The following is a 27,495-nucleotide window of genomic DNA, read 5'->3' on the forward strand; positions in this document are numbered from 1 at the left end:
TGGGGAAGAACCAAGCACCCGGAAGCACCTGCTGCTTGCTGAGGGCATTTAAGCCTGACCCAGGGGCCAGAGGCAGCAGTTTCCTGCCAGGTGAGTAAGGGATGGGTGTCGGGGCTCTCAGAGTGTTTCTCTGAGCCCTCTGTCTGGGTGTTGATTGCTTTTGTTCAGACAGTGAGCCAGGTGGCTGTTGGGGTTCTCCAGGGAGGCTACCGTGGCCTTGCCCTTAACAATGAAGGTGGCTTTCATGGTCCTCTCCAAAGCTGGGCAGCCTGACCCACACGGAAATTCCAAGAAGTCCCAGGCTGCCGTCTCCCCTTGTTGGAATCAGCCTTGACTTATAGACACGATGCTAAGTGGCTCTTGGCTTTTGTTTCAGGATGAATATGGAGGAAGGAGACGTTGTTAGGTGTCTATTTTGCTGAGCCCGGACATGGGCTTGCAAGGATCTTGGAGTAAGTCTAACCCACAGCGAGCATAGACCTGAGCGCTCCTAAACTACTAAAGTTCCTAAGCTTTAGAACAATGCTTCTTGGCGCAAGGCCTTGGCTTGTGCTCCCTCGAAAGGAGATTTTTCCTCAGAACACTTTCACCTGTGGGAAGTGTCCACTCATCCAGCCCCCCTCCCAAGTAGCACCCCCTTAGCCGGGAGGCCTAATTGCCCAGGTACAGGGCCTGATCTCCTCCCTCCTCCCTGGGTATTACCTGCTTCCCCTCTGGGGAGCTCTGGAGGAAGGTGCTTGCTGTGTGTTTCCTGGCCTTGAACCAGGTGTCTGGAACTCACAGGGTGTCTTGTCCATGTTGGCAAAGCCCCTTGAGGAGCCAAAGAACAATGAGAGGGGGTTCCCTTCCCAGGGACACCACCTCTCCCTGGACCCCTCCTGACACTGGGCAGTTGCTGTCCTTGTGTCCCCACCTCCACCTAGCCCCAGCTGTGGAACCCGTATACCTCAGGGGCTTTGGAGCAGAGGTGGCATGAATCCCGCAAGCTCTTCTTCCTGGGGAATAAGCCTCACCGGCTCCCACTCAATGGATGACTTGAGCTTAATTAAACCCAATCCTGCTTTGAAGAAATGGCTGTTAGTGATGTAGAGCTGAACACACTAAAGTCAAACAGCGTCCCAGGTACAGATGAGTAGATGTGATGCAAAACAGGGTGTCCATCAAGATCCCCTCTACAATGAGCACATGCAGAGCATGGCACGGGTTTTTATTTATATAATTTTGGTGCTGGGAATTGAATCCAGGGATGCTTTACCAATCAGCTACCCACCCCCAACCCTTTTGAGACAGGGTCTCACCAAGTTAAGCAGGCTGACCTCCAACTTGTGGTCCTCCTGCCTTGGCCTCCCAAGTTGTTGGGATTACAGGCATGCGCCACCAAGCCCAGCTGGCAGTTTTTAAAGGTGAACTTGCAGGAGGAGTGGAGATATTGGGACCTAAGGCTTAGTGTTTTTCTGAACTACAGATGGTCCCCAATGTAGGATGATTTGACTTAGCAGTGTCTCAACTCTATGGTTTTACATTGATACAAAAATGTTACTCCTTTAGTAAAAACTCTGCTTCTGAATTTTAATCTTTCCTTGGGCTAGACAGCTTTATTTAGTACAACATTTCTTTGGGATCCTGGGCATCAGCACATGGGATCGTAAGGGTAAACAACTGACATTGTATTCTGGAGTGCACTCTATTCAATACATTGCATGAGAAATTCAATCCTTTTTATAAAAATAGACTTTGTTAATTCAAACTAATGTAAGTTGAAGGTAGGCTAGGCTAAGTTTAGGTGTATAAAATGCATTATTATAATAATAATTATTATTATTTTGGTACCAAGGATTGAACCCAGGGGTACTTAACCACTGAGTCACATCCCCAGCCCTTTTTATATTTTATTTAGATACAGGGTCTTGCTAAGTTGCTTAGGGCCTTGCTAAGTTGCTGAGGCTGGCCTTGAACTCCCAATCCTCCCGCCTCAGCCTCCTGAGCCACTGGGATTACAGGCGTGCGCCAACATACCCAGCTATAAAGTGCATTTAAATGTGTATTTTCAACTTAGGATGGGTTTGTTCAGTTGTGAGCCCATTGTAAGTTGGAGTATTGTATTTATATTCTTTTAAAGCCATGAGTATATCACTTTAAAATCTAAAAAAAAAATTACTATATAGAAGCCAACTCCTGGATGATGAGACATGTCTTAATTTAAAATTGTTCTTGGTTCATGAAAGATGCTCACAGTAAAAGCTTGGCTAAATTTAGAACAGTACAGGAAAAACAAAACTGCCTGAAATGCCCCAACCAGAGAGTTACTCAATGCCATTAATAAGACTTGGAAGTTCCCAATGTCCCCTTATACAAAAGGATTCAAAGGGCAAGAGCTGCTTGGGTGCCTGGGTGACCTTGAATGTGCCCAAGGTTCCTTGGCTGTCTCTCTGCCACCTGCCACCCAGCAGCAGTGCTGGCCCAAGACTCCAGGAGTAGAGAGCCCCTCAGTAGGTGACATTTGCCTGCGTCACCAGTGTGGCTTTCTCTGGATTTCAGACAGTGGCAAACTGGTGAAGTAAGGTCTTATCTGATTTTTGCACGCGTCTCAAAGCCTCTGCCTTGGCTCTGTCATGGTGCTGGTGGGGAAGCACACAGCCAGCTGTCCTGGGGGCCTGCAGATCACAATGTGAGGGCAAGGAACACAGGTGTTGAACTAGGGAAAACTGAGAGCAAGGATCGGCTTTGAAGCTGATTTTACAGCTAATATTACTCCTGTCATCAGGAAATGATCTGGCTAGATCTGTGGCTTTCAAATGCTCCCCAAAGATGCCCCAGGATTAGGGGAGGACCCTCTGATTGGCAGATGAGCTTTCTGTGTTATCTCATATTTGGTTTCAAAGGAAGGAGGGAAACACCTAAACCTCTGGATCTACCACCAAGGTTATAGTTGCACCTTCTAGAAGAGCGCAGGGGGATGAGTGCCTTGGGGGCTCTCCAGAAGCAGAAGCCTTTCTTTGTCCCTAACTAACCTCTTACTTTATGCACATTTGGGGATACTTAGGAGCTGAGAGCAGTACCTTGAACAGTGGGGAGAGGCAAGGGGGCAGCACATGGCAGAGAGTTTTCAGAAAAGGATTCCATTATTCCTGTTGCTTAAAATGGTCACTTTCCCATCTTCCAACCTGTAGCCCCGCATATCTAGGGCCACTCACAGGGATAACTTCCTGCCTTCCTAATCAGACTTTGTTACAGGTTATCGGCTGCCAGGTTTAGTGGTCAAAAGATGGATGCTTGTGTCAGATCCAGGCTGAAGTTCTCGTTCTGATACTTTGCATCTCTGGGAACATAGGGAGATGTCTGAGATGGTTCCTCCACCTTAGTGCTAGATGTTTGAACTTTCTGCCTCTAAAACTGGGTTAAATAACCTCTTTCCTTCATAAAGTACCTCAGCCTCAGGTCTTTTGTTGCAGCAATGGAAAATGGACTAATAGAACCTAAGACACAGATGGTCCTATTGGGAGTAGGGGGAGGAAGATAGAGGAAAAAAATTAGGAAGTAGGGGGAGGAAGATAGAGAAAAAATTAGGAAGTTATATTCCATGTATGTATAATATGTCAAAATACATTCTAATGTCATGTATACCTAAAATGAACAAATTAAAAATTTAGAAAACAGTAGGTAGTGGTAAAAGTTGGTAAGAAAATAGACTGTTTGGGAAGAGACTTCGATTCTTAGAGAGGCTTTCAGTGATGATTATGTGTGAAACTGAGAGAGAATATAAAGGAGCCAGCTATGTAAGATTCTGGGAGGACCAACTTGTTCAAAGGCCCTTCGTAGGGATAAACTTGGAATACTTGACAACAAAATCCAAGGGTCCAGAGCACAGTGATCAAGAAAAGAATCATTGGAGATGAAGCCGGCTGGGGCCAGCTCATGCAGAGCATTGAATGCGGTCTGAATTTTCTTCTAAGCTCAATGAGCAGACGGCACGAGAATTTTAAGCAGAGAAGTTTCACGATGAGATTGTTTTCTTGAAAAGATCCCGTGTCTGCTGTACGAAGAGACTGGAAAAAGGAATTGGTAGAAGCAGGGAGGTGGCAGTGGTAGAATGTGGGTGAACCATGATGGTGGCCTAAACCAAGCAGAGGAAGTTGACCAAAGTCTTCGTGTCATGCTGGAGTGGATCCTGACTCACTGTGCTGGTGGGTGGGGTGAGCGAGGAGAGGGCATCTTCCTATTGGGTCCAATTGCTTAGAACTCCTTGAATCAATGGCCAAGTTCAAACCAACCTGCCTTTTTTTTTTTTTTTTTTTTTGGTAGTTGGACAGAATGCCTTTATTTTGTTTGTTCTTATGCAGTGCTGAGGATCGAACCCAGTGCCTCATGCATGCTAGGCAAGCACTCTGCCACTGAGCTATGGCCCCAGCCCCCCAACCTGCCTTTGAATGGCTTCCTTTATTACTCTCAGGGATGGTCACCTCAGTTCTCGTGGCCTTTTGAGTTGGCACAATGACTCTATGGAAGCCGACTTTTGGAGTCTGCTCTCTGATCCCCTTGATCCTTTGGAGAGCAGAACACTTGGTGACTTTAACACAATAACCCCCACACGGGACACTGAACATCTTGTAATTTCCCTCCCTGCAGGTGGTTTCCTCCTCCCAGTCAATATGTCTACCTCAGATGTTCCAGAAGAGAGGCTGAGAAAATTTAAGTATCGAGGCAAAGATGCATCTGTGAGTATGAAGCAACTGCTTCAGTCTGTCAGGGACCAGTGGAGTGAAAATCGCATGGTTGAAAGGCATCAAGAACCAGGTGGAGAGGCGGGGAGAGAAGGCAGTTCTAGCAAAATACTTGTTTAGGGGTCCAGATGTTCACTGAATGATTCTTTCAATTTTTTTGCATGTTTAAAAATTTCAAAATAAAATATTAAAGGTAGAGAGGACAAAAGTATATGGATTTAGGAGCCAGACAACTTTGGGTTTGTTTTGTTTGTTTTTTGGAAACAAGGTTTCCATATGACCTTTAAATTATGTGACTTCAGAGTTCTAGTTTCTTCATCTAGAAAACAGGGCTGCTCAGTCCTCTGAAGGGCCAGGTCTATAGATGCCAGGCTGTGGCAGCAGGAGGTCTACCAAGGATCTCAAATGTTGGCATGAAGGCAGTAGCATGCTTTCAGAAAAGTCCAGTTTATTGGGCTTGTTTCCAGGGTGGACATTAGGTTGTGGGCAGGGGTCTGCGTGTGTGGATTCTCATTCAGCTTTTCTGGTCTCATGACTTTCCTACTCCTATATTTCTTACTGTGTAGCATGACTGACATCTCATATAAGACTGGGAATCTGAAAGGCAGCTTAAGATGAAGGAAGCACTTGGTTGTGGAAGCCTGGTTATGACATGTCCAGGACCAAATCACGGTTAGGGTAAACTGTTCCAGCGAGCGTGGCTCTCTGGCTTCTAGGACCATTGCAGATTGAAGGAAACCAGATAGAACAAAGGAACTGAACCCTCTCTGTGGGGAACAGTAGGAAAGGCCAGCAGCTGAGAAGAGAGAAGACAAAGGTACAAAACCCTCTGTTTACAAGCAGGTCCCGTTTGGTGACAGGACCACGGTACCATTGGTTCCAAGGGCCTCAAAGGTGTGCTGCTTTGCCTTTTAACAGCTAATGACCTTGTTTTCAAGCCAGAATTAAATGATTTGTTTAAGGAACTGGAAGTCTCTAATACATCTTAACTAATTTCTGCATTCTTGTACCACCTAGCAACCTCATAGATGATGGTGGTGCTGTGAGCTTGCATTGCTTGGTGATGACATAGCTATCTTAGTTGGTGTGAGTACATTCTGTGGTGTTTATACAATGACAGAATTGTCTTGACAACCCATTTCTCAATGCATTCCCATCATTAGGCAATAAATGATTGTAATTACTATTTTAGTCCTTTTTTAATATTTATTTTTTAGTTGGACACAATGCCTTTATTTCACTTATTTTTATATGGTGCTGAGGATTGAACCCAGGATCCCACACATGCGAGGTGAGCGTTCTACTGCTGAGCCACAACCTCAGACCACTATTTTAGTCTTTAAACTCATTTATCCAGGGCTGTGGCTGTGGCTCAGTGGCAGAGCGCTTGCCTAGCATGCATGAGGCACTGGGTTCAATCCTCGGCACCACATAAAAATAAATAGATAAAATAAACTCATTTATCCAGAAAGTTTAGGTCATTCTCCAGGATTCATAATACTTTTGTGTATTGTTGACGTATTTAAGGAAAAAAGCCTTTAAAAATTCTTTTTTATTATTATTATCTACACATGACATTACAATGATCTTGGCAATTCATACATTTGTATCATTGGGGTATAATTTCTCATTTTTCTAATTGTGCAGATTGCAATTGAGTCACACTAGTCATAATCACCTATATACATAAATCAATCATAATGTCTATTCTGCTGCCCTTCCTAACCCCCCTACTCCTCCCCCATTATTTTCTCTCTATCCAATCTAATTAAAAATTCTTTTTAAATTTCCTTCAATGTCTTTAAGTAAAACCTCTGAGATGGTGCATCTAGTTCTGGGTGGCCCACCAGAGTCCCCAGCCCCACTAATCTGGCCACTACTGGAAGGTCTAGGCCCATCAGGACTTTATAGTCTTCCAAACTAATCAACATTCATGAGGATATGCTCAGACTTGGGTAGTGGATTGCTCTGCTCATGTCTTTATGGCTGAGAATTCTGCCTGTCAAGGATGAACATGACCTTCCTATAATTTGGGGCAGAAGATTGAATTTTTTTTCCTAGAGGTACAAGGTTGGGAGAAAGCAGAGGAGGGCTGAGATGATTTACTGGTTCTGTGACCTTGATTCTTCCAGGCTATTGCAACTGTAAAAAATGAACTCATAGGCCTTGCCACCTGCTCCAAAAGCTAAACGACAAAGCATCCTGTGCTCTCTGACTCTGATTGTTGCAACTGTTTCTTATCTTCCCTAGATGAGGCGACAACAGAGGATCATTGTCAGCGTGGAGCTTCGGAAGGCCAGGAAAGATGAGCAGGTCTTAAAGAGAAGGAATATCAATCACGTGTCTGCTGATCCTGCTTCTGAAAAAATAGCCAAAAGGGTACGTCAGAATGTGGCATTGAGAGCAGACGTGTGCAAAATACATCCTGAAGCAAGTTTCTCTGGCCTGGGCATGTTGAATAGATTCAGGGTTTCTAGACTGATTTAGGGCCTTTCAAGGAAGGAGTGAAGAAATCATGGTTCCAGCCAAAGTGCCTTCCTCAGAATGCTAAGGGTCTTTACGTATGGTGGTGAGTCTGTGGGATCCATGTCTGATGGGAGTAATTGCCACTGCAAACTGGAAACTCACTTGCTGCACTAAGTCTGGTGGATTAGGAAATGAGGGTTCATGGAGGTTACTTCTAAGTAGAGGCATCTAGTCCCTGGACATGACATCTTTCCTAAGACTTGAACACTATCTTTCAGCCTTCATCCTCCCCAACTCCACTGTATATAAATCCTGGGTTGACTTTAAGGCCAGCCCTATTTTGTGAATTTTGAATTTTGATAACATTGTATGTGTTTTTATTTATTCATACATTCATACATACATATTGAGAGTGAACCCAGGGTATCCTACCACTGAGTTACAGTCCCACCTGTTTTTTTTTTTTTTTTTTTTGTACCAGGGAACCCAGGGGTACTTAACCACCCAGTCACATCCTTAACCCCTTTTATTTTTTATTTTGAGACGGAGCCTTACCAAGTTGCTTAAGGCCTCGCTAAATTGCTGAGGCTGTCTTTGAACATGCAATCCTCCTGCCTCAGTCTCCCCAGTGTCTGGGATTCCAGCTGCTTAGGGCTCTTTGAGGGCAGAGATTGTTTCAATTTTGTCAAGTGGATTCAGTAACGCGTCCGCTTTCATCCGTGGTAATGGATATGATCACTCTCTGAATTACCATAGGGACAAGAACCATACATATCCAGTTAACTTCATTAGTCTAGAGTAGTCCTTGGGGTTCTTCCCAACTGAGGAAGGTGTGAAACAATGAAAAAAAAAATTGTTTCCCTATTTATCCTATATTCGCATATTTATTTTTTAAAAAAAATTCTGATCTAATTTACATATCCCCAAATTCACCCCTTTAAAGTGTAAAATAAGTGACTTCCAGTGTTCACAAGGTTACACAACCATCAGCACTAAAACATTTATCACCTCAAATAGAAACCCCATGCCCAACCAGGCGTGGTGGTACATACCTGTAATCCCTACCGCCTGGGAGGCCAAGGCAGGAGAACTTCAAGTTCAAGGGCAACCTCAACAACTTAGATCCTGTCTCAAAATAAAAAGGACTGGGGATGTAGCCCAGTGGTAAAGCATCCCTGGGTTCATTCCCCTCTACTCCCCCTGAAAAATAAACCCCATGCCCATTAAGCAATCAGTTCCTATATCTCATTCTTCACAGCCCCTGGCAAATACAAGACCACTCTGTCTCCGTGAGTTTACCTTCTGGACTTTCATATGAATGGAGTCCTTCAGTATGTGACCTTGGGTGCTTAGCTTCTTCCACTCGGCATAGTTTTCAAGGTTCCTCCATGTTGTAGCACATATCTGGTTCATTTCTTTCTGACTGAACACTATTCCATCGTATGGAGAGAGCACATTTTGTTCATCCATTCATTAATGGTGGACATTTGGGTTGTTTCCACTTTTTGGCCTGTTAAGATTAATGCTGCCATTAACATGTGTGCACACGTTTTTGCTTGGGCAAGTGTTTTCAGTTCCTTTGGGAGCATACTGAGGAGAAGCATTGCTGGGTTATATGCTAATTCTACGCTTAACTCTTTGTGGTAGGCTGAATAATGGTCCCCTAATCTCTTGTCTTCTAAGCCCTAGAACCTGTGAATGTTACCTTAAAACAAAAGGGACTTTGCAATTTAAGTTAAGGATCTTAATGAGATTTTCCTGGACTATCTGGGTGGGCCTACCATAATCACATGGTTCTTATAAGGACAAAGGAGAAGTCAGAGAAAGAGAGGAGATGTGCTTTGAAGATGGAGGGAGATGGGCTGGGTTGTAGCTGAGTGGGGGAGTGCTTGCCTAGCATGTGTGAGGCTCTGGGTTCTATCCTTAGTGCCACATAAAAGTAGGTACAATACCTTTATTTTATTTATATTAAAAAAAAAAGATGGAGGGAGAGGCTGCAGGCAAGGAATCAAGTGAGCCCACTACAGGTTGAAAAAGGCAGGGAAATGGATTCTCCCTGTGAGCCTCCAGGAGGAATCAGCCTTTCTGATATCTGAACTTTTAGCCCAGTGAAAATGACCTTCTGAACAGTAAGAGACCAAGTTCCCTCTAAGCCATTGGGGCTGTGATAATTTTTGCAGCAGTAATAGGAAAGTAATATGCTGAACTATTTCCCAAAGTGGCCACACAGTTGTACGTTTTCACATTCTTAATAATATTTGGGGTTTTTTTTTTTTTTAAATAACTCTCTAGTGGGTACAAAGGGATATCTTGTAATTTTGATATGTTTTCCTATTGACTAATGGTAATGAGCATCTTTACCTATGATTGTTGGCTGTGTTTTTCTTTAGAAAAATGTCTATTCAAATCCTACAGCCGGGGCTGGGGATGTGGCTCAAGCGGTAGCGCGCTCGCCTGGCATGCGTGTGGCCCGGGTTCGATCCTCAGCACCACATACAAAGATGTTGTGTCCGCCGAGAACTAAAAAATAAATATAAAAAAAAAAAAAAAAAAAAAAAAAAAAAAAAAACAAATCCTACAGCCATTTTTTTTTAAGGTCAAGTAATTTATATTTTTTATTGAGTTGGAGTTCTTTCTCTAATTTGGGTACTAGACCCATTATCTAATCACATAGGGTTTTTTTTATTTTTTTTGCCTATGGTTTTTTCTTCTAAAGTTTTCTAGTTTTAGCTCTTATGTTTAAATCTTTGATCCATTTCAAATTAATGTTTGTAAACCATACGACTAAAGGTTCAGCTTCTTTCTTTTGTGTGTGGTATCCAGCTGTCCCAGTGCCATTTTTCTTGAAAAGACTATTCTCTACCCGTTGAATATTTCAGCACCCTTGTCAAAAACCTAATATGGTTATCTTTATGTCAGTACAACAGAGACTGGATTGCTGCAGCTTTGTAGTAAGTTTTGAAAATGGGAACCGTGAGCTTTCTTTTACAAGATTATTTTGACTATTTTGTGTCCTTTATATTTCCCTATGAGTTTTAGAATCAGTTAGTCAATGTCTTCAATAAAGACAATTAAGATTTTGATGGTAATTTCATTGGATCTATAAAACAATTTGAGGAAAATTGCCATCTTAACAATGTCAAGTCTTTCCATTTATTTAGATGCTGTTTAATTTTTTTTATAGTTTTCAGCATATGAGTCTTGTACCTTTTATTCCTAAATATTTTATTCTATTGTAAATTGTTTTATTTTTATTTTTGGATTATTCATTGCTAGTGTCTACGTAGAAATATAATTGATTTTTTTTTTTTTTTTTTTTGGTGCTAGGGTTAGAACCTATGGCCTTGTGCATGCAAGGCAAGCATTCTACCAACTGATCTATATCCCCAGCCCCAAAATAAATTGATTTCTACTTATTGATCCTGCGATGAAACTGAACTTGTTTATTAGTTTAGGATTTTTCTTGTTGCAAATTACTTAGGATTTTCTGTACCTAAGATCAAGTCATTTGCAAGTAGAAATAGTTTTATATCTTCCTTTCTTATCTTGATGTACCTTATTTCTTTTTCTTGACTAAATAGCTATCTAGAACGTCTAATACTATGTTGAGTACAAGGAGCAGAACAGATATCCTGTCTTAGTCCTGATTATAGGGGGAGAAATTTTTAGGCTTTCACCATTGAGTATGATTCTAAGTTGTGTGATTTTTATAGGTGCTATTATCAGTATGAGGAGATTCCTAGTTTGTTGAATGTTTTTATCATGGAAGGGCACTGCATTTTGTCCAATGCTTTTTCTGAACTTATTGAAAAGATTTGTGTTTCCCCTTTTATTTTAATAGAGGGTATTACATTGTTTTTGGGTTTTGTGGGTTTTTTTTTTTTTTTTTGGTGCTGGGGATTGAATTTGGGGGCATTCAACCACTGAGCCACATCTGCAGCCTTATTGTGTATTTTATTTAGAGACAGGGTCTCAATGAGTTGCTTAGCACATCTCTGATGCTGAGGCTGGCTTCGAACTTATGATCCTCCTACCTCAGCCTCCCAAGCTGCTGGAATTACAGGCATGTGCCACCGTGCCTGGCCTACATTGGTTTTTATATGTCGAATCATTTGCATTCCTGGGTTAAATCTCATGATGAATGTTTCATATGTTGATACATTTGGTTTTCTAGTATTTTGTTGAGGACTTTTTTATACCAAGGAATCTTTTTTATTCAAGTGTAGATTACCAGTTATTTAAAAATACATGGGAGCATAGTGCGGTGACACATGCCTGTAATTCCAGCAGCTCCGGAGGCCGAGGCAGAAGGATCGTGAGTTCAAAGCCAGCCTCAGCAACAGCAAGGTGCTAAGCAACTCAGTGAGACACTGTCTCCAAATAAAATACAAAATAGGACTAGGGATGTGGCTCAGTGGTTAAATGTCCCTGAGTTCAATCCCTGGGGAAAATATAACATAGAAAGGCAGTGTCTTACAACTAATTTCTAAACTTGATACTATTGAAATATAAAACAATAACTACTCCCAAAAGTCACTTTGCTTACAAATTGATTTTTAAGTTGATCTGCAACTTTATTCACTCAATTTTGTGTATGAATGTTACTGAGTGTTTTGGTTCTACTCTATATCAAAACTCCATTTTTTAAAATGTGTTTACTTCTTGGGCTGGAGATGGGGCTCAAGTGGTAGCGCACTTGCCTGGCATGCGCGGGGCACTGGGTTCGATCCTCAGCACCACATAAAAATAAAAAAAATAAAGATATTGTGTCCACCTAAAACTAAAAAATAAATTAAAAAAAATACATAAAATGTGTTTACTTCTCAAGTAGTATAGAGCCATTTCTTGCAATTAATGTTAACAACTATAGGTAAATTCTCTAAGTTGCAAGAATTTAATACATTTGCTATTCTAGAAATAGTTATCATTTGGGGTTATTTACACTAAGACTCACATATTTAAAGGCAAAATATTAACAAATGATGAGAGTTGAGAGCAGGAGGACTAAAAAGACAATACTATCTTTTACTGCAGACCTGCTTTAAAAAAAAATTCCATTACTTTGGTATTAATTGCTAGAGAAGCAGTTTCTGCAGACCATAGGTATTTACATAGTTGTCCATTTTATATTTCCTTTTTTTAGAATAACATTTTACCAGTTAAGTTGCTCAACCAAATAAGCAGACACCTTTAAACTAACACATGCTTTAGCTGCTTGGAATAAATTATTTTCTTAAATAGTTTAGCATCCTAGGGTCTGGAAAAGAAAGTGAAACCCTCTTGGTTCCAAAATACTGATTCAGAGGCTGCCCACAAGATATCTGGCTGTCTTATGTCCCCAGACTATCACGAGGGTGGACTTTGAGGAACTCTGTAATATCATGGATGCAAAAAATCACTTCCTTTCTCAATACACAATACTGAGCCAGCACAAAGAAACACACTCACAAGGTAAAAACTGGCTTGCATAAAACAAGAGGGTACATACAACCATATATTTTTCTCTTATTTCATATAAGGTATTAAAGCAACCTATAATAAACTTGTATAGAGGTGATCCTGGTTTACATGTAAGTCTGCTTAAACAGACTATGACTGAATGATTGGAAATTTTCTTTTCCTAACCTAGTACCCATCATGTAAGCCTAAGCTGGTCCTAGATTCTTACAGATCTTATTTCCTTGGATTTATGTACTATGTTACCATCAACTTATAAACTGGGCATGTTTGCCCAGGCTACCCTGAAAGCCTCTTCAGAAATATACCAGATGCATTAAACAGTGACATGTGTAGTAGAATTCTGCACTTCAAGACAGCATATGAAAAACCAGCAATTGGTCTTCTATTTCACATTATCACGAACACAGTGCAGTTTACCAACTACTACTACCTTATAGGAAACTCAGTAGCTGTAAAAGTTTTTGTTCATTTTCAAAACATTTCAATATTAATTCCAAAGATCTGAATGCCATGTAGTAGTGGCATTTGGGAATAAATGCACACAATTGTTGAGGATTTTTTGCATCTGTAGTGATACGGGATATTGGTATGTCTCTTTCTTTTCTCATCATGGCTTTGGTTGTTTTGGTATTGTTAGGGTTTAAATATGATTTGAGAGTGTTTCCCACTCTCAAAGGTTTATGAACTGGAAACTTGTTCTTTCCTGTGTGGTAGTGTTGAGGTGGTAGAATGATTCAGAGGTAGCGCCTCATGCAAAGTAATTAGGTCACTGGGGGCCTCACCCTCTGAAGGGATTAAGGTAGTTTTTGCAAGATCATGGTTCTCACAACAGTAGATAGTTATAAAGTAAAGCTAGTACATGAGCTTGACCTTTTTGCATGCCATTTTTTCTCTTTCCATTACTGTGTCATGTTGTGATGCAGTCAAGGGGCCCTGACTGGGATACCAATACCATGGGATGTTGACCTTCTAGCCACCAGAAGCATATGGCAAATAAACTTCTTTACTTTGTAAGTTACCCAGCCTCAGGTATTTTGTTGTAGCCACAGAAAATGTACTAATGCAGTTACCAAGGTAATGCTGGCCTCAAATAATGACTTAGAAAGTTCCCATTCTTCTATTTTTCTTTTTTTTTTTTTTGCGGGGGGTGGGGAGCAGGGGAAGAATTTGTAAAAGTTTGTATTTCTTTTTGGGGGGAGGAGGGTATGGGGATTGAACTCAGGAGCATCCAACCACTGAGCCACATCTCCAGCCCTATTTTGTATTTTATTTAGAGACAGGGTCTCACTGAGTTGCTTAGCTCCTCACTTTTGCTGAGGCTGGCTTTGAACTCATGATCCTCCTGCCTCAGCCTCCCAAGCCACTGGGATTATAGGCATGTGCCACCGTGCCTGGCCAGATTGTGTTATTTCTGATGTTTGGGAAATTCACCATTAAGCTATATAGGCCTAGACGTCTCTTTGAGGGATGTTTTATAGTTCCTAATTCAATCTTTTTAGTTGTTATAGCTCTATTCAGATTTTCTATTTCTTATCACTTTTGGTGGTTATGCATTTTTAGGAATCTGTCTACTTCATCTAAACTATTTAATTTGTTGTCATTGCTCCTATTTCTCTTTTGTTAATTTCTATAAGTTCAGGAGTAATTCCCTCACTTTAATTTCTGATTTTCAATGACTTGGTTCTCTTTTCTCTCTTGGTAAGTCTAGCTAAATGTAGTTTTGTTGATCTTTTCAAGAACCAACTTTGACTTTCATTGACTTTTCTCTATTTTCTCAATCTCTGTTTTTAGTCTTTATTATTTCCTTTTTTTCTACTTGCTTTGAGATTGTCAGTTTTCTCATTGCCTTTACAGAAGAGGGTTAATTTGAAGGTCCTCACTTGCTATTTGTTTTTCTGATATCCACTATTATGTTCTTAATGCACAGAGTAAAAGGGTTCGGAAGATCCAAGTGAATTATTCCTCCCTTAAGCATAGAGAGTATCCACTATGACTTATAACCTATGCACCAAAAAAGTTTTACCCCCTTCCCTACTATAGACCTGCATGCACAAAGGGGCATCCTGCTGAAACCAGGATAGATGAGTAGACTAGGTGATATTTATTCTCTTTTGGCAAAGACTCTGGCCTGACTGTGTCTCTCTTTTGCAGGTCGACCTCACTCTGGATGAAATAATCAAAGGTGTGAATAGTTCTGATCCAGTTGTATGTTTCCAGGCCACACAGGCAGCCAGGTATCACCAAGCAGATTTTTGCTATTTGCAGGTTTTTAGCCTGAAATGAGCTCTAATGACCCCTTTGGATTCTTGGCTTTGAGAAAATGCTCATAAAACACAGGAGAAGGCTAGTCCTTCTAAAAGCAAGACTAAGGTTCTATGCTATACTGTTTAGAGGGCAACAGAAAAGATGCAATATGTTATCAGAGATGAATTGCTTAATTTACTGTAGCCTCTACAGGACCTTTAGCTCACAGATAATATGCAAAGAGAATATTGCCTGGTGGCTGCACAGTGCTATAGGCTGAGTTAAGTGGCTGTGGGGTCCTGCTGTTTGTTTTCTGTGATGTTAGAAATGCCAAGAACATCGAGAAGGAGGTCCTGAAGGTCTCCCTCCATGTACTCCCCTCTCTTTCCTTTCATAGGAAAATGCTGTCCCGGGAACGGAACCCTCCCCTGAAATCATTTGTTGCAGCAGGACTCATCCCGAGGCTGGTGGAGTTCCTGAAGTGGTCACTCCATCCCTTCCTGCAGTTTGAGGCAGCCTGGGCTCTCACCAACATTGCTTCTGGGACTTCGGATCAGACCCGAGCCGTGGTGGAAGGGGGTGCCGTCCTGCCCTTGATTGAGCTCCTGTCTTCTCCCCATATGACCGTGTGTGAGCAAGCTGTGTGGGCGCTCGGGAATATTGCCGGTGAGGCTCTGTTCTTAGTGGGCTAAGACACGTGGTGTGGGACGTGAGCTCTTTGGTAGTACGGTGCTCTCCATGTTCTGGAATCCTTCCCAGTATGAAAACCTAAAAGTTCTGGGAAAGGTACCATATGCTCTTTCAAAGTTCAGAATCAAGTTCAGAGACCAAACATTGACACTGAAACTAGATGACGAAGTGCATGCTAATGTGACAGGCTGCCGGGACCTTTGCCAATACCAGGATCACACAGCTTCAAATCTTACTTTTTTTTTTTTTAATAGTGGTTGATGGACCTTTATTTAATTAATTTATTTATATGCAGGACTGGGAATTGCTCACCCATGCTAGGCAAGCACTGTACCACTGAGCCATAACCCCAGCCCAGCCTCAAATCTTAATAGCTTCAGGAACTAAAGCCGAGTCTTTGGCCCATGCAGTCCTGGGGTTTCTGTTGGATGCTTGCATGATCCAGGACCTTGAAAGAACTCTTCCTCCAGTGAAAGCACTAAGGTAGAAAAAGTCTCCTTAGCTTGGGGTAAAACCTCTTCCCAAAAAATGCAGTCCTAAAACTGTGTAGATTGGGGACCTGTGACTATGGTTGCATGTCTGAGAAAGCACAGGGTAGAGAGTTAGTGCTGTAGGGCTGGAAGCCCCCAGATTCCTGGCTGAAGTAAATTGACATGCTCTCTGGTTATGGGGGGACCTCAATTGGGTGCCTCAGGATTTTGACAAATTAAGATCAGCCAAATATTAGCAATTTCAAGTTTGGAGAAGGAGCAACCCACCATGACGGAGTCAGCAGAAACACAAGTATGATTAGATCTCCAAGGACTTCAGATATTGGAATTAGCAAACAGAATATAAAGTAACTGCTTTAACAAATGCTTGCAGAAATGATGCATCTATTTCAGATGTGTTTCTCATTTTTCTGGGTCTTGTCAAGTATAGGCCAGCCTGGGTGGTATAATGTGACTTTTGCCTTGCCTCAATGGTAAGACTCCTAGGGACACTATTCAGAGATGCAGATGGCTGATGGCCAGCCTCTTATCGATTCCCAGATTTTGTTCTGAATTGCATTTGTAAGTTTCTGCCCCCGGTACCTGTATCTTCAGGGTCTGCATTAGCTTCAATCTTCCTGAGAATAGCACTATGAAAGGCTGCCAGCACTTACAGTGTGCCGCCTGGACCAGGTTGGCTCTCTCCTTTGTGTCCACAGCCTCCTCTTTTAGCAAGCGGTACTGTGTGGTGCCTGCTTGTCATATCACGAATGTCCACCCAGCGGATACCTTGGTGACCTCAGATCTAGTCCATTACTATACTACCTACTTGCCAAACCCCCAAGAATGTGTTTTTGTGTCTCGTCTTTGCATAAACTTTTTAAAAGCATATCACCCACTTTGTTCTCTCTTTGAATGTCATCTTCTGATCTATTTGTAGGTGATGGCTCAGAATTCAGAGATGTCGTGATTGCGAGCAATGCCATTCCACATCTGTTAGCCCTGGTTTCGTCAGCCATACCAGTGAGTGTCTTCAAAGGAGAAGACCTAGCTAGGTGACCAATTCCCAGGGTTGGGAAATTGGGGAAGTAGTTCCTAAGTAATGCCATATCATGTGGCTGCTCCCTAGTCCTTTATGATAGTAGGGGTCTAGGACAGAGGATCATTTTGGTAAAAGACTGACCCAAAGTTGTCCTTAGGGACCAGTAGCACTGATCTTTCTTTTGGGGGTATTAACAGAGGTCCATTAAAATTTTTTCAAAGCTCATCATCCTGAAAACATTGATGACTAAGAGGTCCCACAAAAGGACCACCAAAAGATGTGATGATGCTCCAGTTCTGTACATGGGTGATAGGGTCTAGGTTTTAGCTCAGAGTCAAAGTTGATCAACATGGTAACAACAGAAAACTCCTGGATTTGGGAATTGGGTTCTCAACTTGCCTCCAACAAAAATGCAAAGAAGCAAAGGGAACCAGTACAAAACCCTCAAGGCGGGAGAACACAGGATGTATTTGAACTTGGAAAAAGGTGGCCATGACCTAGGGAGTTTTCAAGGAGAGAGAAATGTAAGATGGTGGGTAGGGCAAAGGAATTGGACGGTCATCCTGGTGGCAAAGGGAAGCCACCAGGATGAGGATGTCAAAGCAAGAAGGAAGGTGGTCTGATCTTTCAGAAAGACCCTCCTGGCTGCCTAGGGTGGGATTGTAGCAGAGGAAGCTGGTGAGGCAGATGGACAGGGTTGCAGTGACACTGGACATGGAAGACGGAGGGAAGCAGGGGTGCTCCGGGCTTCTGGATAGGTTGTTTGGATGACTGTCCTCCTAGAGAAAGGAAGAAGGAGAGAAAAAGGAATCAGAACTTTCATTATAGACATACAGCAGAGGTTAGTCAGAGGGGACCGTGACAGCAAAGGCAGGTTCATGGATGTGTCATTCTAGATGATCATACGCATATGGGACATCCAGTTGGGGGTCCAGCTAGGCAACACCAGTTACCAAACTGAACCTGGCTGGTGCTTGTTTTGTAGAATTTTACAGTCCCATGCTGTTGGTTTCCATATCTTCTGTGGCCATGGTTGTAAGATAAGGGCAGTTTTGAGTTGTCACAGTTAGAGACATATGTCCTGCAAGGCTAAAAATGGTTTACTAGGCGGCTCTTTACAGTTTGCCAGCCATTTCCTTTTTAAAAGTTGTTCTTGGCACTGTGACACAACCTGGTTTTCTATTGTCAAGTGAGCTATTTCTTCCCCATTCTCTTGCTGGGCTCTGCCTGACTCCTAAATGTTGGAACCCCCAGGACTTGGTCCCAGCCCTCCTCATACTATGGGTCAGGGGCTGGAGAAGAGCCAACGGCAGGATTGAGGAGCAGGGTGTTGAAGGCCCCGGCACACGTTTCTACCCCGGAGGGAGCAATTCATCAAAGACAGATGATGATAGAGGCTGGATTTTTAAAAGCAGAAAGTGATAGGACTCAGAGGTAGGGTGGGGAAGACTGATTTCAAATAAAAGATCAGAAATATGATTGACAGGCCAGTAGAGCTTTAGATGGGCAAAAAGACCAAGTGATTTATGTTTGATTTTTTTTTTTTTTAACCAATGAAAAACAAATTAGATCATCCATTGCCCCTAGAGTGGGTAAAGAATACTACAACTTTTTTTTTTTTAAAACAAGAAACCTCCATCTAACATTCAAATATGAAATAAAAAGCTGGTTCTTTTTGTCTCCAATATACACCACTGCCTAGAACAAGTTTCTATTTGAAGCTCAAAAGCTTTGGTTCATGCTGATCAATAATATTGATCAAAGATGGGAAGGGCACACTGTGATTTGCATTTTCTCTCCTTTGCACCTGATGCTGGACGCTCTCCTCATTATAGATCACATTTCTGCGGAATATCGCATGGACCTTGTCCAACCTGTGCCGGAACAAGAACCCATATCCTTGCAGTGAAGCGGTGAAGCAAATGCTGCCTATCCTCTCCCAACTGCTGCAGCATCAGGACAATGAGGTTCTCTCAGACACCTGCTGGGCTCTGTCCTACCTCACTGATGGCTGCAATGAGCGCATTGGGCAAGTGGTCCACACAGGGGTCCTGCCCAGGCTAGTGGACCTCATGACCAGATCGGAACTCAGTATCTTGGTAAACGTCTTTCTGGGTCCCACCCGTCTCTGTAAGGGTCTTGGGATTAGGATTTGAGAACCAGATTCATTTTGCAAGGTTCTGTTCCCCCATCCCTGGTCTCTCCACAGTCAGCTCTAATCCTTTGCTTGGAACAAAGAATGTCATCTGCATTTCCCTGGTCTTTGCCATCCTCTAACCAAAGATTTGGGTCTATTTTGATCTAAAATCATAGTGGTTGCTCACCTCTACTCTGCCCCTCTTGATTTTTATACCTAATATTATAGATTGTGCAGCCTTAGTGATCATGTTCTGAGCGTGGTAGTGTTTCTCAGATGTTAAGATTGGTTTGGGAATAGAGCTGGGGACACAGAGTAAAGAGAATAAGAAAAGAAGCACTTCTTATAAAAGTTCTGGGACTCAACTGGAGCTGTCCTGGCAAGGCTGTGATTGGCCAACAGTCCTGCTTTGGCCTCTCACATGAGTAACAGATATGTAGCCTAATAGGCTAGGAAAACTCTAGAACTCCGGATGGGCTTTCCTGGGGACTGCCACTACAGTGCAGAGAATTCCAGAGAAGTTCACAGTCAGTCTCTCTAGGAGAGTTGCTGCCTTGAGTCCAATCATTGACCTTTACAATTATCATGAAGCGGGTGCATGAGTACACCAAGAAATGCCACCATAATCTCATTTGTTCCACTTAAATATATAACAGAAGCTTGACAATAGGGCCAAATACAAATGCAGTGGAAGTTATGACATGATCAATGCTATAATCAGTTTAGTGCTTTCCCCAGTTGAAAGTGGAAGGAGCCACAGCATTTCCTGATAAAGGTATCCCTTGACCTCTATCCTACTTAAGCCAGAACTTTCAGGAAACTGGCCAGTACCTTGAAACTGTGTAAGAACAGCCATGGATGTATGGAATTAATAAGAATTTTGGATTTAATTCTGGTTCATGAGCTTTCAGAGAGCTCACTCCATAGCATGACTGATGTTTGGGAGGGCACAGAACCGGGTGTGACTGTCACTTTCTACTGTGATAGATTTGCAATACCGGTTAGACTTCTAACTTTTTTCTTCCAGATCCCCTCTCTCCGCACGATGGGGAATGTTGTCACGGGAACAGATCACCAGACCCAGCTGGCCATCAATGCCGGCTTGCTAACTGTGCTGGCCCCACTCCTGAAGCACTCTAGTATCTCCATCCAGAAGGAAGCAGCCTGGACCCTGAGCAATGTGGCCGCTGGGCCTCACCAGCACATCCAGCAGCTGATTGCTTTCAACATGCTGCTGCCATTGGTGGACATACTAAAGGACGTAAGTGGCACATTCAAAGTCTACAGCAAGAGAGTATTTCCTATGGCCCTGATTCTTTCAGGGATGTAGATGCAGGCTGAAAAGGAAATTGAGATCACAACAAAGCTATGAATCTGTCTAGAAAAAGGAAGGGGACTTCCATTGTGAAGAGCCTATCAAATATCTGGAAGACTAAACATTGTTCCATGAAAAGGTTACCCCACAGCTCACACATCCATAAAAATCTTGAGCTAGTAAATAATGGCTTATCTCTAATGGCATGGTCAAAGAATATGCCTGCCGAGAGGGAGGAGATTTTGCTTTGTTTTAAGAGGAAAATCTTATCAGGCTATGGTGATGTCATACACTGGGAAAAAAAAAAAAGGTAGCTTTTCAGTATACAAATAAAGTTGATGAAAGAGGTGATCTAAATGGAAAATGGAAATACAAAAGTAGAAATATAATAAGGCTTCCTTCCACCTCCTGATTCCTACTTCCCTGGAACAATTATTATCAGTGTTTCATTTTGCCACATTTAAACTATCTATAGTCAGGAGTGGTTAGCACCGATTAGGGGTGGGGAGGCAGGAGTCATTGCATGAGGAAGACAAACTTCTCTGTTCTGACATTGGATGGTGGGTTCCCAGGTGCATGTCAAGTAGGAAAAGGTAGGCAGGTGTGCCGTCTAGGTCATGGCATGTTCCAATCATTTGAGCACTACCTGTTCTGCATCATACCTGAATCTGTGCCTGTTTTAATTTTAAAAATCCAGTTATGAATCAGGCAGTACTCATAAATATAATTCATTTGGCACCATACATTATTTTTGTTTTTGCTCAATGCTGAGGCTAGTTTGCCTCAGCCAAAAAAAAAAGAAAAACGAGAGCAAGTCCTTCTCCCTAGGATCCATGATAAATTAGGTCCCTATTTCTGGGCAAAGTGCTTTTTAGAAATGTAAAAGATTCATGGAGCTGGGCAGGGTGAAACACACCTGTAATCCCAGCGGCTAGGGAGGCTGAGGCAGGAGGATTGCAAGCTCAAAGCCAGCCTCAGCCACAGTGAGGCGCTAAGCAACTCCGTGAGATCCTGTCTCTAAATTAAATACAAAATAGGGCTGGGGATGTGGCTCAGTGGTCCAGTATCCCTGAGATCAGTCCCTGGTACACCCACCTGCTTAAAAAAAGAGATTCATTGAGTAATATTTCAGTGGTCTTTCTCTCTGCCTCTGGGCTGATTCAGTCCCATAGATCAATTTTGTGTGACCTAGTATAGAATGTGTCCAAAGTTTTACTTGGTCAGGAAGAATAAAAACATAGAGCTGGGTGCAGTGCAGCATGCCTTTGATTCCAGAGGGTCAGGTGGCTGAGGCAAGAGGATCACAAGCCAGCCCCAGCAAAGACCCTGTCTCAAGATAAAAAAGGCTTGAGTTGGGGTTTAGTGGTTAAGTACCCCTGGGTTCAGTCCCTAGTACCAAAAAAAAAAAAAAAAAAAACCACAGAAAAAGGCCACTATCATCTACAATTCCAAGCACAATTCCTAATCTATGTAGATTACCTGGATTATGTTAGTTCTAGTTTCCTTGTAGCCTGATGTATGGAAATGAGTCTACTTGACCTGAGAAACTACCCCCAAGGACCCATTGGAACGGTTTCCTTTTTCATGGTTTCTTAGATGCCATCTTCTGATCCAGAACCAGAGGCAGGTAGCCAGGGCATTCTACTAAATTGCACATAAAGTCCTGACTGTCGCCATCCCACCCAGAAAGTGAACCAAGTCGGCATCGCTGTATTTTGGTTCTTTGGGATAAGTAGAGAAGGTCAATGTTCTGTCTCTGCAGGGAGAGTTTAGAGTTCAGAGAGAGGCCTTGTGGACAGTAGCTAACTTTGTCTCGGGGGCCACGGTGGATCAGATATTTCGGCTTGTCCACTCTGGAGTCATGGGGCCACTGTTGAATCTGCTCAGCGTCCCGGACGTGAGGATGGTTAACATCATTCTCGATGTCATCGCTTACATTCTGCAGGTGAGCTCTCCTGAACAGGTTGGTTTGTAAACAGAAGTCTCTAATTTTAAAACATTGAATTTGGTGCTTCAAACTCAAGTAGGATGCTCTTTCCTCTCCACCCTCCCTAACCACATGTCCTGTGGACAACACAAAACCAAGCAGCTCAATGAAGGATGACTGCCTTCATTTTCTCAAATGAATGACTTTGTGCCAGGCACCATTGGGAATACTCAGAATATGCCAGTGCCAAGTCCTTGTTCTGGTAGAGTTTATATGTTAGTGAGGTGGGGGACAGACACACCAGGGAGGGAGTTCTAGATAAAGTCTATCAGATCAGGGATAGTCACTAATTGCTCAGGGTCGGGAATGGACGTAGCTGTCATATGGGCTGTGGTCAGGAGAAGGAATGCATTTGAGTAAAAATCGAAAGATCCTTTGCCCAGATGTGGATGTCTTGGGCAAAAGGAGTAGCAAGAAGGAGGTGTGGCCAGAACAAATGGATGGAAAATCGTAGGAGATCAGGCTGAAGGCAGGCAGGGGCTGGGTCGTGTAGGGTCTGTGAAGATGTTGACTTATTCTGAGTGAGGCCAGGAAACTAGTGGAAGGTTTGAAACAGGATCAAAGTCACAAGTTCTTTATTTTAGAATAATTAGTTAATTGTATTTTAGAAGTGCTAGACAATTCTACTCAGTGTTTAGAAAGATTAAAACATAGGATATCCTGGAAGAGGCAGCAATTTATCAGTGGTCAATCTTGTGGGGCTACCCTGAAGTTCCTGTCCCATTTAGCTATGTCCTTAGGGAAAGGGACTACCAAGGATGGAACTAGAATTCTAGAAAAGTCTTAGTTCTGAAATAATAAAGCAAAATTAAACCAGTGTTTATATGTTATTTGTGTTAGGTCTATATTGCTGCATAACACATCATTCCTGTTGTAGCTTAAATCCAACATGGAGTATCTCACAAAACTTTCTGGAGTTAAGAATCTGGGGCCAGCTTAGTAGGATGGTTCTGGCTCAGGGTTTTGCATGAGGTTCAGTCAAGATGTCAGCCTGGGCTGATATCATCTGAAGGCTTCCACTTGGAATCAGTTTCCAAGTTGGCTCACTCACCTGGCTGGTGAGTCACTTACCTCTCCATAGGGCTGCCTGAGCATCTTTACATCATGGCAGCTGGCCATCTATGAAGCAAGCCAAATTAAAGCAAGCTGGGAGTCCCAATGTCTTTTATGACCTACCCTTGGAGGTCATATGCCATTTCAACAGCACCCTGTTGCTTACACAAGACAGCCCTATTCAATCCAATGGGAAACTACACAGGGCATAAATACCAGGAGTCGGGGATCATTTGGGGCCATCTTGGAGGCTGGCTATATTCATTTGATTAAGCTCCTTTTATAAATGGCTAAGCCATTAGAAGAGCTTCAAAGTAACACCAGGAAATTCCTTTTAAAAATCTACTTTGAGCCTTCTTTTCATGTAACCATCTTAAAATGAACAGACTTCAGTGGAGGCCAGATTTGAAACCTAGCCTAATTACATCCTGACGGTGAGCAAATCATACAGATAAAGGGTGGAGACTCAGCAGCCAGTAGACAAAGTTGGACATGAAAAGTTTATGAAAACACATTTTCTTGATACGAAGGTTCAGACACGCAGCTCAAACTCTCATTGGATGAACGATGTGACTTGCATTATGTTTGATTTGATCCATACAACATTTTTTTTTTTTTTTTGGTCACTGCTTACAACCTTTAGGCTTTATCTCTCTCTGTGTTCCCCAAATATGATATCTGGCTGAACGACTCTTTTCTCATATGTGGCATTTGCCTTCAAAACATTATCCTTACTATCCCTTCTTTTAGGAATGCTATTATCCCCAAAGAAAAGATACCTCTGACAAAGGGCCATTCATTCAGGATCTGTGATCCCTTAGAAGCCTGCCCTATGCATTTTCTATCACTCAACCCTGATTGTTTATGACATTGTAATTTTTACTCTGTAACAATTATTTACTGGCTGCCCCCAACAGTGAGTTATAGAAAGACCTTCTCTAAATCATCTCTGTATTTCTAGCTTTGTGAGCCTCACCCATAAGATAGATAAACATTTGAAGGAATGAATAACCTTGGATGAATAAACCAATGACTTGTGTTGGATTAAATTCACTCATGTTGTCTACGCTCAACGTAGACAACAATGGGGCTTCTGTGACTAAGGGTCTCTTGATTGATCTCTTAAAGCTTTCTAAGGAAATCAGAGCAAAATGCTTGCATTTACATAGCATTTCTAGAACATTCTTTCAAATTGTATTGAAAACAATGTCTATTAATTAGAAGGGAATATCTACTAAACAGTGATAATGTTGTATTTATGGACAGTAATATATTCAGCCAAAAAAAAAAAACCCACCATCCCTTATGAATTGATAGTCTAGAAATATTGTATTTTGGCAAAGAAATGCATAGATTTTATGTAAATGTTTTATATAAACATACATTTATATATGTATTTATGATATTATATACCAATATATGATATGGTATACTTACCATTTCAGATATTTATGATTTGTAAGATCATGCCATTTCTTTTTTTTTTTTTGGGGGGGGGGGCAGGTTCGGGGAATTGAACTCAGGGGCACTTGACCATTGAGCCATATCTCCAGCCCGACTTTGTATTTTATTTTGAGATGGGGTCTGAGTTGCTTAGCACCTCACTTGCTGAGGCTGGCTTTGAACTTGTGATCTTCCTGCCTCAGCCTCTCCAGCTGCTGGGATTACAGGTGTGAGCTACCTTGCCTGGCTAGATCATGCCCTTTCTAATCAATCTGGGGAACATGAAACTTTGCTCATGCTGGACCAGGAGCTTTTGGTTTTATTCCCTCGAGGGACACTCCCATAAGGGCTGGCAAGGTTCTACCTCCCTAGGACACTTCTCAGGGTCTCATTATCTTTTGTGTGGCCTCCAGAAAGCAGAGAGAATATGTGAGAAGGAAAACCTGTGCATTCTGATAGAAGAGCTGGGTGGGATCGACAGGATCGAGGCTTTACAACTGCACGAGAACCATCAGATCAGCCAGGCTGCTCAGAACCTCATCGAGAAACACTTTGGTGAGGTAAGTGACTTCCAAGAGGAAAGAAGTGCCCGTCCATGCTGGCAGCCTGCGTCTGCTAGTGACCACCCTGCTGGTAACGCTGCTATGAGTCAGGTGACCAGGCAGATGGGCTTCCCTCCTGACCCTCCTCTGAACTTAGCTTGGTGACTGCTTACCTTTGCTGTCTAGTTGGCCTTGGAGTGTCAGGAAGCTGGTCTAATACCAGAGGGGCTTGTCCTGATGCCTCTGGCTTAAAACCATTTGCCTGCATTGGGGAGGGGTGGAGAGGGAGAACATGAGGTAGGTACTAAAGAGACTTTCTACTGAAGAATGCAAACAGTGAAGTCGGGTCTAACTTCTGAAAAGCCATTTTGTCTCTTTCTGGAACACAATGTTGGGTGAGGCATTCAACAAAAGGCTTCTAAATTTTCGGCAACTGCAGAGAGTAATGATCAGATATTAGATGTTTTTAAAAGGTTTTATGGTAGAATGTTTATAATATGAAGTATACCCCTGTAATACCAGTGTAGCTTAGTGGTGTTATGTACACTCATGTTATGTACAACCATCCATCTTAACCCATCCACCTTCAGAACATTTTAATCTTCCCATACTGAAACTCCATACCCAGGCAACACTAACTCCATGGTCTCCTATTTCCAGCTCTTGGTAGTTGCCATTCTACTTTGTCTGTAGATTTGACTACTCTTGGGGCATCATTTATGTAGAACCATAAAGTATTTGTTCTTTTGCACTGACTTATTTCTGCTTCTCAGGATGTCTTCAAGTTTCATTCATCTAACAGTCTGTGTCAGAATTTCATTCTTTTTTCAAGGCAGAATAATATTCCATTGAATGTATACCCCATGCTTTGTTATAAGTCTTCCATTAATGGACCCTTTGAGTTGCTTATGCCATTTAACTTCCATGACCCATGCTGCTATCAACATGAGTGAGCAAATATTGATTAGAGTCCCTGCTTCCAATTCTATTTTTTCAAGGTGGGCTTTTAAGAAAATTCTGTTTTATTGGTGCGTTATAATTACATATACTAGTGGGATTTGTTTTTACATATTGAAACATGCACACAACATAATTTGGTCAATTTCATTCCCCAGTATCTTCTGCTTCAAATTCTTTTGAATAGATACCCAGAAGTAGAATTGCTAGATCACATGGCAGGTCTATCTTTAACTTTTAAAGAACTACCGTACTGTTTTCCACAATGGATGTCCCATTTTATAGTCTTACCAACATTATACAGGTTTTCAAACTTCTCTACATCTTTGCCAACACTTGTTATTGTCTGATTTTTTATACGTATTATTTTTAGTTGTGGGTGGACACAATACCTTTATTTTACTTTTATGTGGTGCTGAGGATTAAACCCAGTGCCTCACACATGCCAGGTGAGCACTTTACTACTGAGCTTCAGCCTTGACCTTTTTTTTCTCATAACCATCATAATGGGTATGAAGTAGTATCTTATGGTTTTGACTTGCATTTATATTAGGTACTGTTTTGTGTTGCTATAACAAAATACCTAAAGCTGGGTTCTCACAAAGAAACGAGGTTTATTTAGCTGATCATTTTGGAGTCTGAATGCCCTGGATTGGGCAGTCTCATCTGTATGGCCTCTGGTGAGGGTCTCCTTGACTACATCAGAACATGGTGGATGGCATCATGGTGGGAGTACATGATGGTGGGCCAGTCACATGGCAAGACTTGAGGCAAAAGGGATTCAGGGACCAGTCTTGCTTCTTTTCATAGCAACTTTCTTTTGTGAAAACTAACTGGGGTCCCTTGAGAACATTAATTCCTTCCTAGGGTGAGGCCTCTAGTGACCTGACCACCTTGCACTGGGCCCATCTCTTAAAGGTTCCACCACCTCAAACCAGCATACTGGGAACAAGGCTTTCAGCCCATGA

The 27,495-nt window shown here is 42.2% G+C and overlaps 1 protein-coding gene across 1 annotated transcript; it reads left to right on the forward strand.

Moving 5' to 3' along the window:
• Positions 1-4,649: 4,649 nt before the first annotated feature.
• Kpna7 (karyopherin subunit alpha 7) lies at positions 4,650-27,495 on the forward strand. Its single transcript, XM_058582460.1, has 10 exons — positions 4,650-4,715; positions 6,972-7,100; positions 14,799-14,881; positions 15,289-15,557; positions 16,992-17,074; positions 18,929-19,192; positions 20,258-20,491; positions 22,308-22,490; positions 25,442-25,588; positions 27,466-27,495. The coding sequence occupies exons 1-10, from the start codon at positions 4,650-4,652 to the stop codon at positions 27,493-27,495; spliced, it is 1,488 nt and encodes a 495-aa protein (XP_058438443.1).

This window comes from Marmota monax, unplaced genomic scaffold, assembly GCF_021218885.2.
Source record: "Marmota monax isolate L192 unplaced genomic scaffold, Marmota_monax_Labrador192_F-V1.1 WCK01_AAM20220418_F8-fsc00148, whole genome shotgun sequence".
Classification (NCBI taxonomy): Eukaryota; Metazoa; Chordata; class Mammalia; order Rodentia; family Sciuridae; genus Marmota; species Marmota monax.

What these genes read in the sequence shown, in the direction of transcription:
- Kpna7 (XM_058582460.1), top strand. Translation starts at nt 4,650, where the DNA reads ATGTCTACCTCAGATGTTCCAGAAGAGAGGCTGAGAAAATTTAAGTAT. An exon ending in TCATCGCTTACATTCTGCAG is followed by an intron (nt 22,491 to 25,441) that starts GTGAGCTCTCCT and finishes TGTGGCCTCCAG; the next exon opens with AAAGCAGAGAGAATATGTGA. An exon ending in TCGAGAAACACTTTGGTGAG is followed by an intron (nt 25,589 to 27,465) that starts GTAAGTGACTTC and finishes ACCTCAAACCAG; the next exon opens with CATACTGGGAACAAGGCTTT.